Source organism: Pempheris klunzingeri, chromosome 6 (assembly GCF_042242105.1).
Source record: "Pempheris klunzingeri isolate RE-2024b chromosome 6, fPemKlu1.hap1, whole genome shotgun sequence".
Taxonomy (NCBI): Eukaryota; Metazoa; Chordata; class Actinopteri; order Acropomatiformes; family Pempheridae; genus Pempheris; species Pempheris klunzingeri.
Window position 1 is genome coordinate 8,422,516 of NC_092017.1, and position 15,012 is coordinate 8,437,527.

Consider the following 15,012-nt stretch of genomic DNA (forward strand, 5'->3'; position numbering starts at 1 on the left):
TATTTTCAGACTTAATATTTATTAAAACTGGATAATTCAACAATTCTGTAACTGAGGACCTGTTTGTATTTGCAGCCGATGATATACAAAAGTAGAGCAATGCCTCCCCCTTCTGCCAAAAAAATCATGAGAGTTCAGGAGTGTGACCCATTACTCTACACACACACTAGTCTGTTCACCCAAAATATGTATAAAACTTAAAGCAAAAAAAATCCACCTCTGTTATTGGCTCTTTTTTAAATCCACTGAACTGAAGAAAAGTGAAAAAGTGCCTCTGCCCTACCACTGCATCACTGAGCTGATTTAGTTTTGGTTAAACTTTCTGAGCAAATATTACAAAACTAATAAAAATTGGAGAAGATGATGAGGCAGAGAGCGACATGTTTTAATACAAAAAAAACAAGACCATACGTGTTAAAATATCTTTGATACACACCCACTACCATAAACAGCTCTGACCTCACTGGTTTTTAGGCAACTTACATTCAGTATTATACAGCTGTAACCCATTATCTCAATCATATCATTAAGAAACTGGCATGAAAATCCACTAATGTAAAAAGGTCTAAAATTTCACATCCAAATACAGCTTCAAGCTTACGCAGACAGCTGTCAAATTCAAATATATTAATTTAAACTGGAAACAGACAACTACCTAGAAAATATTGCATTGTGTTTGCCAGTCACGGGCACATAATAAGCACCTTCATCAGTCCAGTCTGAACATACAAAAGAAACACGAGAGGAGTTTCACGATCTGTTCTCGGCTGTCTCTGCCCCGATTACGGGAGCCCGGGGGGTGTTGATGGCACCTTCACTTTAGTTTAATGGACATGTATTATCGGCCGGCACAAAGGGAAACTAGTGGAACACAAGAGAGACATGCATCGATAATGTTTCATACAAGGAGGGGCCGGTCACAGAGAAAGAGAGCTTTGTTAAATGTAATTTCAACGTGCAAAAAAAGACATCAGAATATATAACTGACCACAGACCCTCTCTGCTACAAAACAAATGATGCAAAGATATCTCAACTATGACTTAAAGCTCTGACACACTGCACACAACACAGCTCTAGTGTGAGTGCAACTCAAAAATTATTTGGCTTCAACTCCAGTTCAACAACAGCCACATCGTAGCGTTTGACTGACATGGTGAGTGGAGATCTTATAGAACAAAACACACATCAGTTAATCTCCACGGCTTTGTCTCTTTAAACTCCTTCACCAATATATACAAGGTCTGATTTTCATCTGAGGCACCAGTGTACATGGCGGTCATACATGCAGAGATATCATTCAGGTCTTCAAATAGCCCCAAAGATCACTGTGGGATTTTTTTCTTCTTCTCCTCATATGCCAAGTAACGCAAACTTTATCATACAGGAACACAAAATAATCACAAAACCACTTCCCACCATGATCTTCTGGGGGCTCTGGACTATTATTACACATATTTAGACCCACATCATCTCAGCACGTCGAAACAATACTTTCTACCATCCCAAAGAAGCAGGCCCTCATAGTACTTCCTGGATTGATGCACACAATCCACTAAATTACAACAACAACAACAACAAAACATGCTCAGCAACACTGACAGTTCTGAAGCCGTCCCCACCACAGGTTCATGTCCATGTGCGGAATAAACGCAGCGTCTTCCTCAGGGGTCTACCTGTTGGAGGGCTCTCAAAACTAGTCCAATGCCCTGTGCAACAACAAAACTTGCAACATGCTCATTGACACATATCATCCAACATAAAACCCCGGTTCAAGAGTGGAGTGTGTTTCGAATGGGCTAAAAGCAGTACTGATTGTTTACCATTAAGTATAAGAATGTTTTGTTTGTTTTTTTTCATACCAGCAGCAAGCGTCCAAGGGAGCTAAAGATAGTACAAATGCTGGCTTTGTAACGTGAAGCACAGCTCCAACGGTGTTAGCATAACTTAAACCAGATAAACCTGTGACTCTGCACAGTGAACAGGCTAATAAAACTGCACCCAAACAGGAAGAGCTGGACCAAGGAGCACGAGAGCACTTTCCTTGATAAAAGATGCTTTTCTATTGCTGTTATATATAAAAAGCTACAGTGCATTGGGCTCTCTGATGCTGCAAGTTATTAAAACATCCCTCATGGTTTAGGTTCCTAAAAAGGTACCATATTGCAATGGTGATGATAAATGGAAATCTCAAGGGCGCAACCAGCCTAAGCCACACTAGGTGAAAGGTGAGACACTACTCATTGCAGAAACTCATTTGTCTCCCTACAACCTTTAAGGAGAACTGCAGCACGGACGCTATATCCTTTCATTATTCCCCAAGGCACATGAATGATAAGGCTTACCTGACTTTGTATCTCATGAGAGAGAGAGAGAGAGAGAGATAGAGAGAGATTATGTATTAAATATATAACATATAACTTACTGCTTTGATACAAAAAGTGGGATTTGGAAAGGAGTGATGTTGGAGGGACTATTTGTCAACAATTTAACAGTCCAGCTGCTGTGTGTCAGTTTTAAAGTGAGACAAGGTTCTCGGCCATGTAATAGAGACTGTAGAAGTTGCAGCCAATGCAGCAGAGGTTACAGAGCGAGGACAGCAGTCTGTACAGCCACAGGCGGCTGCTGAGGTGCCTGTATTTGACATCTGTCTCACACAGCTTGGCGTAAGCTTCGCGGTTCGACGACAGGCCGATGTCCTGACCCAAGCCGCACGCCTGCTCGACGAGATGCATGTCAGCCATGATCTCTGATGTCATCTGGCCGAACCACTGAGCGTTGACGGCCGCGACTGTCACAGACACAAAGAAGATGAAGATCTGGTGGGGAAAACGAGAGTCAAGGGATTAGAGGAATATTCTAAAATTGGGTTTTATGTGATGATGTGGAACAAATAACACACCTGAAAAGCTTCTCTGTCATCCAGCATGTCGCTGGGATGATACACAGCGAAGATGGTGAGGTTAAAGAAGGCACAAGCTGAACCCAAGTGGAGGTAGAACGGGACCAGACGGCTCTGGATAAAGCCGTATGTGTGTCTGTTCAGGTTGTTGTCCATCACAAAGCCTATGCAGAAAACAGAACAGAAGTAGTTGTTACTGCAGTGGAGCAACCGGCTTTTGTTTCCATAAAAACATTCATTCATCCTGGTCTAACAGTGACTACCCTAACATGAACTGAAATCTGCACTATTAAGAAAAAACAAGGTTATGAGAAGACATTTTCTGATGGCCACAACCTGATCTAAGTCATAGTCCCTGTCTAATCACATCGAGATATAAAGTATTACATGACGCCATGTTCATCAGTTTTTAATCAACAATTTCACACTTTCATCAGTCCAAACGCCTGATTCATGCTCTACCTTTTTTCTCTGCTCTGGTTTTAAATAGACTGTTAGAAAGCCGTGTTTGCATAAATGCAGCCAGAGTGGTACACCACAACACCAAGCGGATAAAAACATAGGGTTTGTGGTTGAAACCTGGCAGAATACTAGAGCGTACTGTGGGCCAACGTGAACTGCATAGCTCTACAGGCATCCCATAGACACACCTTGGATTACTGCAAGTTAGTTACTGAACAGCAAAAAAAAAAAAAAACAGGGTTTGGATGTAGTTAGTACTTTTATCCAATGTGTGTGTGTTTGTGTGTGTGTGTGTGTGTGTGTGGTACCAACTTGAAACGAAGGTGACCCATATCTGCATTCCCCAGTAGGTGGAAAGCAGCAGCAGCTGCAGCACCTTCACTGTGAGTGTTGGCTCCTGGTCAGTGGACATGCTTCCTCCTCAGCCTCGTTCTTCTCCAGCCTGGACTGGACTGTAGTCTCCAAAACTGCACCGTCCGGAAAGACCAGCAATGCCTTCTTTCCCTCGTCTGAAGGGCACTTGATGCCCCACTCCAGAGCCTCTGTAAACACAATCAATACGAGGATGTGACAGCATGCAACATGTTGTTGGCAAACTGGTTAGAAGTGTAAGTGAGCCGCAGTTATTGTGGGCCAAAGTTGAAGGATTGCTGATATGCACGCTGAAACTCATTGTACTGGTGCACACCTTTAGATAAGAGCACACCTCTTGCTACCGGCACAGGGACAGCCCAGCCAGCTCCCCAAACAAATTAAACAGCCATCAGATTCATGCTTTATTTCTGTAAATATCTAAATCAGTGCGGCACACTGTGTACCCTCCAGGATCTGGAAACTTCCGCATTGTTGTCAAGGAAACTGGGTCGCTGTTCTGACCTTACCCAGTGAGTAACTTCTGTGAGCCCGGAGGAGATCTGCAGGTGTGCACAGAACAACTCTCAAGCAAACAGCAGCTAACATTAACGACTGACGGGGCGGCAACCAGTCTCCAAAGTCACCTTTACAAAAACGGACTGTTTGGTAAACCAACGCCAGTTGCTAGCGACGTTATCAGCCCAGTCATAGCTGTAAAAGCACCGTGTAGCACAAAGTTAAAGTGCACAGAGTGGCAGCTAGCGTTAGCTGAAGTTAACTGCGGGACTTAGCGTGAGTTAGCTTCACTTCCACAACTAACTTGACTTGAAAACTAACTCGACTAAGTCAGCGGCCGTCACCTTTCTAATGTAAAAAGAAAACTCAGAGTCGGTACTTTGAGTGTGAGAAGAGCCTACCTGTGGTGACAGTGACTTCGGGCAGCTCTGATAGTCACCTGCCTGCTGACAGCTAGTTAGCTGAGCTGCTAACTTACTTAGCCTGTAAGTCACACCGAGAAAGAAGGAGAAGAAGAAGAAGAGGAGGAGGAGGAGGAGGGCGGAACCATGAAAAGTGCTCTGGAAACACTTTCCTGACAGCAGACACCACTGGTCCCCCCCTCAGGTTTGGTGTGATTTGTTTGGCTTTCAGATGAGCGCACAAAAGAAGCAAACTTAGGTTTACACTTATTCAATGAAGTGAAGTACCAGCTTGCTATGACTACATGCTATAGACTGTATGTGACATGCCAGCACATGAGGGGAAAACAAGGACACATATAAGAAACAAAAAGTTCAGCTTTGCACTGTGCTGTTATTTGAATAAAGCAAAGACATTAGCTGGGACTGTCTGATGGCTGTGGACCCTTATTACTATAGTGGGGTATGGTATTTATGCCCAGCAATAAATCTGTCTATCTGTCTGTCTTTTAAAAAGCACAAGAATGATTTTTTTTGCAGAAAAGAGTTTTTAATTAATTCAATTCTTAAATCATAGTTTTAGTGATAAGTGATTATTTTAATATCAAAATAGTAGTCCTTTAATTATAGGCATTACAATATAATTTTTAGATTCCAAAAGCATGTATTACAAAAGTGTACATTTATTAAAAATATGTGTATGACGCTAATGAAGTGTATGACACTTCACTGTTGATAATGTTGACTTAAAAAAAAAGGTGTACAGAGAAATATAGTCTTCAAAGGCGCTTAATTAGGTAGTAAAACAGGGAAAAGTTGCCGAACAATACAATTAAAAAAGGACAAAAATAAAACATTTTGTGCAAAAGTTGCACATATGGGCTCAGAGTCAAGCATCACATGAAATCAAAACACAAAAGTTGAAATATTCTAATTTTGTTACAGAAGTGGAAAAACAGAGAATACATTCATGACTTAAAAGCATTACATTAGTTCATATTGATAGAGGGGCCTCCGAAACACGGTCTGGTTGGTAAAACATGACAAATGTTTTAGCTCGTATTAGTCTGTGCAAGTTCCACCTTAAAAAAATCTGAGCTGTATCCTTGTGTAAAACTTTTTTTTTTTTGGTCTTAAATCATCAGGCAGCAGTGATCAGGGAATCAGTGTCGGGCAGATTTACAGATTTTGTCGTACACCTCTGGGAAGGCCTCCTTACAGCCAAGCTCCTCTCTCAGCCTGTGATACAGCTGTCCGTCAAACATCTCCCAAAACTCCTCTCGGTCCATGTACACGTCTGCGTACAGCATCTGGAACCTGCAGGAGACCGATGGCACATGTGCGGTAAAGGTGTCAGTGTAATAGTTCATAGAAATGCCACCATAGTATCAGCATAGTAACGGGTGCTCAATGTGGTGCATAGTTTTAGACGTACCCATGCACGTCTCTGACAAACTTCTCCAGCTGACGCGTTGATGCTTTGGCTTCAAAGTGTTTGACCTTGGGCTCTCCATAAGCGCCGATGTCCACATACAACTCCTCCTCTTGACCTTTGGGGTGGACCATCCCTCTGCCTGGTTGCAGCAGGAATGGACACAGCCACAGAGGATAGACCTGAAACAGCACAACACGCCTCAAGAGTTCAAGCAGGAGGAATAGCGAGCATATACTGGCATACAGTGGCTTCATCCACATCTGAATCTTACGTCGATGTCCTGGTGGAAGCGTGTGATGGCGGCCTGCAGGTGCTTCATGGGTATCAGCATGTCCTGGACCACGTGGTGCTGCTCGTAGAGCCGTCTGATGGTCTCCCCCTGGGTGAGCTTCAGCAGGGAGATCTTAGGGGGAACCATCCATCCAAACAGCCAGCGAAACACCAGGTTGTTGCCGAACGGAATAATATCCTGGAGAAAAGGGCACAAATACACACTCTGACACACACAAACAGGCTGACAGGTGACACCAGAGTGGCTCTCTGTGACGCACTGTGCTGTGACTAGTGCTGAAACAATAAATCAATTAGCAGAAAAATTCCCAAACATCTGCTCATATCAGCTTTTCAAATGTGAGGATTTATTGTTCTATGTAATTGAGTTTTGGGCTGGTGGTCAGACATCAGAAGTACTTTCAAGATGTCATGCTGGCAACTAGAAATATGTGATGGACATTTTTTTTGCTTCTTCCTTGTGCTTTCTAGATTAAATGATAATGACAACAGTTGTTATTTGCTGACCTATTGGCTGAGACAAGATAATCTCTAGTGATGTAGCGTCAAAAGATTAAAATAGATAACTGAAAATGTGCAGGGCTTCCAGTCACTCAGCTTTCATGGATCATGTGACTGACAGGCTGTAACCTGATAGGACAGAGGTCAGGCAGATTCAACTCAAACTCAATTGATCATCTTAAGTAGCCCAGATGCTCAAGTTTGAGTGTTTCGTGTTGAATCTTAGAGTCTGAACTAAATCAGAATTGAAATGATTGAATAATAATACATTCATTTAATTCACTTGAATAGCTTTTCCATGAATCTAAATTTGTGATTTCTGAGGAAACTCCAGTTTTAAAACTACACACCTGAAATGACTTTCTGGAAATTCCAAAGAAAGGAATTCAAACCACAAGATGATGGTAAGATGGTTTTTATGTGAGTCAGTTTTTCAGTGCTATAAACACGGTTTAATATTTGAATTCCAGCATTAATTATTCAGTAGTGATTAAATGAAACAAATATGTACTCTGTTGTTTCCTGGGTCCAGACCTCTGGATTTGCCCACTCCTCTGACTGGTCTTGCATAATGACATGACACAGCTGCTTTTTGGTTGAAAAACAGTCGGTCCAATGAGCGCTGCAGGGTGACTAACGATTAGCCAATCAGTGCCACGGGTGGGACTAATGCTGATGCCAGGCTGTGCGCCGACATCCTAGTCGGTTTTTCCTTTGCTCCTCTACACTGTAAAAGTATTTCAGCACTGGAAAGATGGTCTGTTATTCAGTAAAAAGGGGCAAATATTGTTGGAATTGGTGCTAACAGACGACCAGAATACACTGCACTGCTTTCCTCACTAGCTGGTGGTGCTCAACTCTGGGCTGTAGCGGCCTCTTCCTCCTTTGCAATGTATTCAGGTTCATATAAGTAGCCCCAAATGTCTGATTCCAGCATGAAACTATAACAATTATTTTCTTACAGCGGGCAGACAGAATATTCAGAGGTAGGAACTACCATCTGTAGTTCGATAAACAGAGCTAAAGCCAGGAAAAGTCCAACAGATGAAATATGTCTCACAGGAAAGTTGAGCATTGTTCATTTGCACATATGACCCACACTGTAATGACAAAAAGCTGGTTGTAAATTGGCAGTTCCCCTTTAAACCCCTGGCAAAACCAGTATGTGTGAATGGAAACACATCAGGGTCGACTTAAAATGGCGTTAGATTCAAGTGGATACGTTGGTCCCCTGTGACTGTTGATGGAAAATCAAATCTCAGCCACAGAAATCAGTGAAAGTGAAGAAAATGTCAGACTAAAGACGGAAATGGAGCGTGACCAGTTCTGTCTGATGTCCAGCTAATTAGTTTCCGATAAAAGTCAAATCCTCACAGCCTCTCTTTGTTTCCACATGTGTGTAAACCTCTGCTTTGTCAACCACAAATCTAGAAATGAGCAATGTTATTATATTTTTAAGTTTTTGTTGTCATATGACTTTAAAATTAGAACTAGTTCAAAAACAGTCCAAATCTTCCCTTGTGAGATTTATGATGATGGAGCATCTTGCTTTTTATGACATGAAAAGGCAGATATTACCTCCCTCCACACCAAAATAATTTTGTACGTATTGCTGTTGATTCTGCAGTGGGTTTTCATGACATAATGTTGAATTTCTATAAAAGGATTAAGTTTGTCATAACTAGACACTGATACAATTCAGTTGCACTGCTCTTATGTCCCACTAGAGGGCGACCATAACCCTCCACCCAGTGCCAGGCGCTCTCTCCTGTCACCATGCCCAGCACATGAGTGATGTCCATCACCAGTGGTTGATTAATGATTCAGTCGGGGCATCGCCCTATTTCAGTCAGACTTTCCTCTGCATCATCTACAAAACCCTTTCAAAAACACCCAAAAGCCCAGAGTGAGCTCCTCTGTCAAAGCAATACTATGCATAATTCATCACTCCATTTGCTGCCACAGATGACAAAGGATGCCAAGCACTTCTCACTAATGGCTAATGGTGTGTGTTTGTGAGTACAAAGTGTGAGCATGCGAGCATTAGAGTGTAATAAAGAGAAGAAGTTGATAAGATGACGACGAGCTAAAATCTGGCAGATATATGCAGCCCTTTAATGTAACCCTACAGCTCATGGAAACAGCCTCCGTAACGTGTGAGTGTGTGTTCAGTGAGTACCTGAAGCTCCCAGAAGATGCTGCGTGTGTGTCTGTGATAGTACTGCCTCAGAGGAATGTATTCAACGGCGGTGTTGTCGTCTTTCAGGTAGCCCTCCACGTGTTTAAAGAACCAGGGTTTAAAGTGCAGCCCGATTCTATTAATCTGATTTCACACAGGAAAAAGGGAGGTTAAATGTGATCAAATGTGAAAGCAAGTCAAGTCTGAGCTGAAAAATTATACCTTATCGGGCTCCGCGTGGTTAGTCATGGTTCCCGTCATGATGACAGCAGTGTCCAGGCTGTACTGGATGCCCTCAACAAATGTGTTCTGCTTGTTCTGCGATGCCTCAGTGAAGCGCTTACAGATGTTCTCCAGTCCTCTGACTGGCTCATAGTGCAGCTTCACCCAGGGCTTAGCCGGGACTATTTTAATCTCAGCTGCAACCAAGAACCCCAGAGTTCCACAGGACCACGGGACGGCGTGGAAGAGATCCAAGTTCTCCTCCTATATGACAGAAAAAAATGACTCCTCTATTGGAACAAGCAACACCAAACTGTGCACAGATCTTTGAACACTTGGAAACAGTGGAGGATCATTTCCACTGATTGAGACACATTATGCTCATTTTTAGGTTCATACTTGTATTTGAGGCCCCTATGTTATATGTATGTATGTTAACATCTTGTAATGTTGGAAAAAAAACGTAATTTTTCCTATACTGAGCATATTGCATTTAGCTCGTGCTTCTATAAGCCTCCTTCTGAAAAGCCCAGATTGGCATTGCCCACCAACCTTTCACCAGCTCTGCAGTCTCCACTCCAAAGGGGAGGCCCATTAGCCGACAAACATGCTAATGCCAAGTTCAGACTAATAAGCCAAATAAACAGCAAAACTACATAAAACACAGCAAAACGTACAGCTTCTAAGACTGACGCTGGGTCATGGACAGCTGATATCGCTCCATCCTTGAGCTTGTACCTCTTATAAAGCTCGTTAAGAAAGCAGTCTTGAGTAAAATAACGTTTTACAGACAGATTCCTTTTTTGTAGTCGTTTTTGCCACAATAAACCAGTAGTCATTAATGGAAACAGCTGCTGATGTTGGACACTTTCTGCTGCCAAGGCAGACAGGTAAAGTCCAAGTGGTCTGTGGTGATGGTGACGATGTTACCATGGTGATCCCTGGTTAAACATGAGCCAACTTTGTGATACTGGAGAACCTGAGTCAAGCTCAAAGATGCTGACCCACTAATCACACACTCAGCACTCACCTCAGTGCAGCGGACTAAGCTGCCATCAGCTAGAACCAGTTCATATGCGACACAGATGTGCTGAAAGAGCCCATAAATATGAGAGGAGGATTCAATGCCAGTGCCCATCACCAAACCACCTGCGAGAGGAGAGAGAGTACAAGATTTGTTCTCAGTAATCAATATCTTGCCAGGTGAGAGCGACAGCGGGACATCAGAAAGCAGCGTGTGCCTGCAGGGAGTGAGTATGTACTCTATGTTCCTGCCTGGACATCAGGATAAATGAATGTACTGCGGCCTGATGGGAAAACATTAGATTGTTGATGCGCAGTTTATGGCATCAGGAAATCCATTATGAAACCCGATCCAGGGGTGCTTCCAACGCTGCAGCCATTTCCTCCCAGTTTCACCATTTGAGCTACAACATCAATCCGCTAACACAATTAGAGAAGTCGCTGAGGGTCTAAACAGGATACAGTGATTGATGCAGGAGATGCAGGACCTACATCATCGAACAATAATCTGTGGAAATCACCAGTGCATCTTCTCTATTTCTAGTAACTAGAGAGCCATGGATGGTGCCACTCTGTGATGATTCCCCAGGAAATAATCCTCAGTATTATGGACAACATACCCACAGTGAGGTCATCAAGCTCGGGCAGCACTGGCAGTGTCCAGCCAATAGAGTTAAGGAGAGCGGTCACCTGACCCATGTTGGCCAGCGGTTCAACTCTCACCACCTAAGAAAACAAACATCTGCCATCAGGCTGACAATACAAAATCCAGCCTGGTGCATTTTTATGAGTGAAAACTGAATCAGTTGTAATTTGTATTGGCTAATATTGGGTTGACTGGGTTAAATGTTGAGATCTGGGAACAATTAAACAGAAGTCAGATGGGGTCAAAAACACAGGCAGTCAGACAGTGTGAGTCCATGTGAATGGTTAGTTCCACAGTTGGCTCCTTGCTCTCCTGCCATCAGTGTATGAATGGTGTGTGAATGGGTGAATGTGGATGTAGTGTTCAAGTGCTTTATATATACAAGTACAGTTCATTTACTATTTACCAAATGAAGTGGCTTCAAACTTTATTGAGTAACTTAATTTAAATCTTAAACTTGATTAAATTGAATGAAACTTGTGAAGTCCCTGTGTTTCCACATGTCAGCAGTTACTTTGGTGAGGACAATAGTATCACAAGGAAAAAAGTGGTACACTGACTGCAGCCACGCTGGGGGCTTTCTGAGGCTGTACTGAAGCACAGCCGTGCTAACATCTGCATGCTGACATACAGTGACAATGCTAACATGCTGATGTGTAGCAGGTCTAATCTTTTCTATGTTAGTCGTCTTAGTTTAGCTAGTATTTGCTCATAGTATTTGCCCAGAGAAAGGCTCATGTTATTTGATGTATTTCACAGCAGACGATTTGACGTGTGATAGCAGGAAACACACAGGTGTAATTAACAACATTAACAATGGCTGCATTCCATTTAGGTTCAACAGTAAACACTCTGTCAAATTTCCATTTTGAGACATTTTTACAAATTTGCAGAACAAGTCGTGTCTGTTGAACCTACCTGCCTCTTTGTGTCCACCTCCAGAATGTCCATCATATTGATCATGATGTTCTTGTGGGTTTTCTTGTATTTCCCCACTCTGAGGGACACGGTGAGCCAGCCAGGTCGACCCGTACACATGTAGGTCTTACTGCCGTCCTTCCTCCACTCACGCACCTGAAGTGTATCATGATTCAGAAAAGAACATATTATTATCGCTGAGGGGCCGAGGATACGCAGCACTGTTCGCCTTTTCTACTCTGTCTTGGTATAAAACACTGAGGACATTGTTGGAGGCAAAAGGCCTTGGCAGCTCATTTGAACTCTTCAAACTAAATTCTGAGAAGAGGAATCCTTGGCTAGAGCTCTCTCAAGCTGGTGGCTTATTTGATTTGCCTCTTCCTCATAATAAATTACTCTCTCCTGACCAAATTGACTGACTGTAAATATATTCCTGCCTAAATTCACAGTCCTCTCCTAAATTTTGACTGTACCACAGCACTGAGACAGTTATTACTTTAAATCACTGCTTTTGATACTGTAGACCACTAAATACTCATTGATAAAATACAGAGATGTACCTTCACACACTTCCACTGTGATATACTGCCGGTACTGGAATTGCTTTTCATCAGCTGTGATGATTCATGTCTATATGAACTCTTGAACTGAACTCAGAACTATTCAATGAACGTGTCAATTCTGAAGTAAATATCACAATGAATCAACACGTAATAAGTTTGGTTTGTTTTAACACCTAAACCTACTGGGAAAGTAACTGCTTGGCTGGGTTTGAGTTACAGTGAACATGAACGTGCAGGCTGAGTTAATCCAAAGCATTTAAAGCCACATTATGAATACATTTTAGCAGGACTACCATCAGATATAGAGATTATACGAGCTGGAAGGACGATAAAATAACTATTTATGACAGCCTTGGCATGACCGTACCTCTAGTTGTATAGTAATTATATTGGTGGTGAATTGAATAAAATGCACATTTTTATAATTACATCTAAGCCTGCTCTCATAAAATGGTAGCTATTACTTAGATATATGACTATTATAGCTGATTAAGGAGTGATTGGTGGGACAACAGAGACAAATTCTTAATCGCAATGTACTTCTGATAAAATTGCTTTCACTCCACATATTTCACATAATTAAGAGCACTCTCTCACTGTCTTTGAGCTTTGCACTATATTGTTTTTTGCAGAACACATGTAATAAGTAACTCCTCCTGTGTGTTCATGTTGACATCAGGTGGGCTGGTCACCATGCCAATGATGCACCAAACCTCCAGTGACACCGTCATCAAATGATGGGACACTTAATGAATGAGTAACAATAAATTGGAAGTGCATGTCTGGATTTGGATCCAAGTAAACCTCAGCTGGGCTTATCAGTAAATGACGATAAGCACCACACTGCACACTGCACACACACACACACACACACACACACACCTGTGACCAGAGACACTGAACCGATGATGATGATGGTGATGATGATGATCGCTCACCTGTCTCTGGATGTCTCGCACGCGCTGGTCGTGCAGCTTGGGTGCAGAGCACATCTTGAAAATCAGCCACGCGCGCACATAATAATACACATCGAATATAACGGAGAGGGGCAGCAGGAACAAACACACAAATATCCACCTCTGGTGAACGATCACGTAATCTAGACCTTTGACTTTGATCCACAGCAGGAACAGGACGGCCAGGCCGCCTAAGTACAGCAGCGGATCCATGCTTTCTGGACAGGTCGGTCGGGGTCTGCACGCTGTCCTGACAAAAACTATCTCTCACGCTTTTTTTGGTTAAACTCCCACTGACCGCTGAGGCTCTCACATGGGGGGGGGGGCACTCCGTATCGATCGCCCTAACTCCAAACACCGACTCCTGATCACCTCTTCACTGCTATAGGTGAGCGAGCCTAGGTGACAGCACAAGCCCCTCCCTGCTCCACACTGATTGGCTAAAACCACCGCAGGGGGGCGGGACCAGACGCCATGTCTTCACGCTGATTGGACAACCAAGTGACTGCCGGGAGTTCTAGAGGAGCAGGCTTTCTGACCTTGAACCAATCACACAACAGAGAGGCTGTCACACCACGAACCCTGTTCTCAAGGCTCTGTTACAACACATCAGCCACTGAGACAGTCTGAGGAGGAGGTCAGATCAGACCCTCCTCACACTGGCTGTCCCACTTTTACTGTGATGGCACAGGTGGTCTAGTATCACAGCATCAGAGTTCATGAATAAAGGCAGATATGGAGCTGATTTCACCTCATCACTGTTTCCTACTCACGTGATCATTTTAAAGTCTGCGTCGACCAGTTTGGTGTTATTAACTACCCAAATAAATTCGCATGATTTAAAAAAACAAAACACCATTTATGAAAAACTAAGCAGTGTTCTCTTTGAAACAGAGGAGGTGTGTCTACTAAAGCTGCTGTTTACTCTGTCTCCCTCTTCATGTGGCTGTTTTAACCCGTTCATTCTCAGATTTTGAAGTATTTCGGGGTTCCACTGACACCTCCAGCTGCTCAGTCTATTTCGCTTTAGACTTGATGTCTATTTTAAACCGATCTTGGTGCACAGGGTAGCCTTGTAAGCTTAACCGAGCCTCTTCCACCGCAGTCAACCCAACCGTGATGCAACATTCACTGACACCGTGAACTGTGCTGACTGCTTCACTGTTGCGGACATAGACTGCAGACTGTTTGGTTGCAGACAGGATTGCCTGCTATATAAAGATACGTTTGTGACATAGGGCAGCTTCTCTCTGTCGGCACTGAATTGGATATCACAGGCACTCATGTAACTGCTGAGCATGTGACAATAAAGTCTTTGAATCTTGAATCTTGAATCTAGCGTTGGTGCTAGCATAGTCTAGTCAGTAGCTGCTACCTTCCAACTCTGTGTCGGTTTCAGCTAGCCCCATAGCTAGTCCTGTTGGCCGGCTAGTCTCCCCCTCCCATGCCAACAGGGTGAAACAATGCACAATGCAAGTGTTAGGGGACTCCATAACGTGTAATAGTGAGACTACACTAGTGCTAGCAGGCCTTAGCAATGCAGCTAAAGCTACGTGGAGGGCCATGGTATCTAATGTAGTGCTAACAGGGATGCACGTGTCACCAAGAGAGACCTATCTGCAACAAGAAAGTAGTCCACACAAGC

At 43.1% G+C, this 15,012-nt stretch overlaps 2 protein-coding genes across 2 annotated transcripts; both read right to left on the minus strand.

Annotated features, from left to right (window-relative positions):
- Positions 1 to 2,410: 2,410 nt before the first annotated feature.
- LOC139203099 (transmembrane protein 205) lies at positions 2,411 to 3,847 on the minus strand. The gene is made up of 3 exons (XM_070832765.1): positions 3,675 to 3,847; positions 2,901 to 3,064; positions 2,411 to 2,817 (listed from the first exon to the last, which is right to left on the minus strand). Exons 1-3 carry the CDS (start codon positions 3,772 to 3,774, stop codon positions 2,515 to 2,517), a joined length of 567 nt encoding a protein of 188 aa, XP_070688866.1. The 5' UTR covers positions 3,775 to 3,847; the 3' UTR covers positions 2,411 to 2,514.
- Positions 3,848 to 5,460: 1,613 nt separating this feature from the next.
- dhcr24 (24-dehydrocholesterol reductase) lies at positions 5,461 to 13,582 on the minus strand. Its single transcript, XM_070832564.1, has 9 exons — positions 13,350 to 13,582; positions 11,849 to 12,004; positions 10,905 to 11,010; positions 10,292 to 10,410; positions 9,262 to 9,525; positions 9,040 to 9,183; positions 6,340 to 6,537; positions 6,069 to 6,247; positions 5,461 to 5,950 (listed from the first exon to the last, which is right to left on the minus strand). The coding sequence occupies exons 1-9, from the start codon at positions 13,578 to 13,580 to the stop codon at positions 5,797 to 5,799; spliced, it is 1,551 nt and encodes a 516-aa protein (XP_070688665.1). The 5' UTR covers positions 13,581 to 13,582; the 3' UTR covers positions 5,461 to 5,796.
- Between the last annotated feature and the right edge of the window lie 1,430 nt (positions 13,583 to 15,012).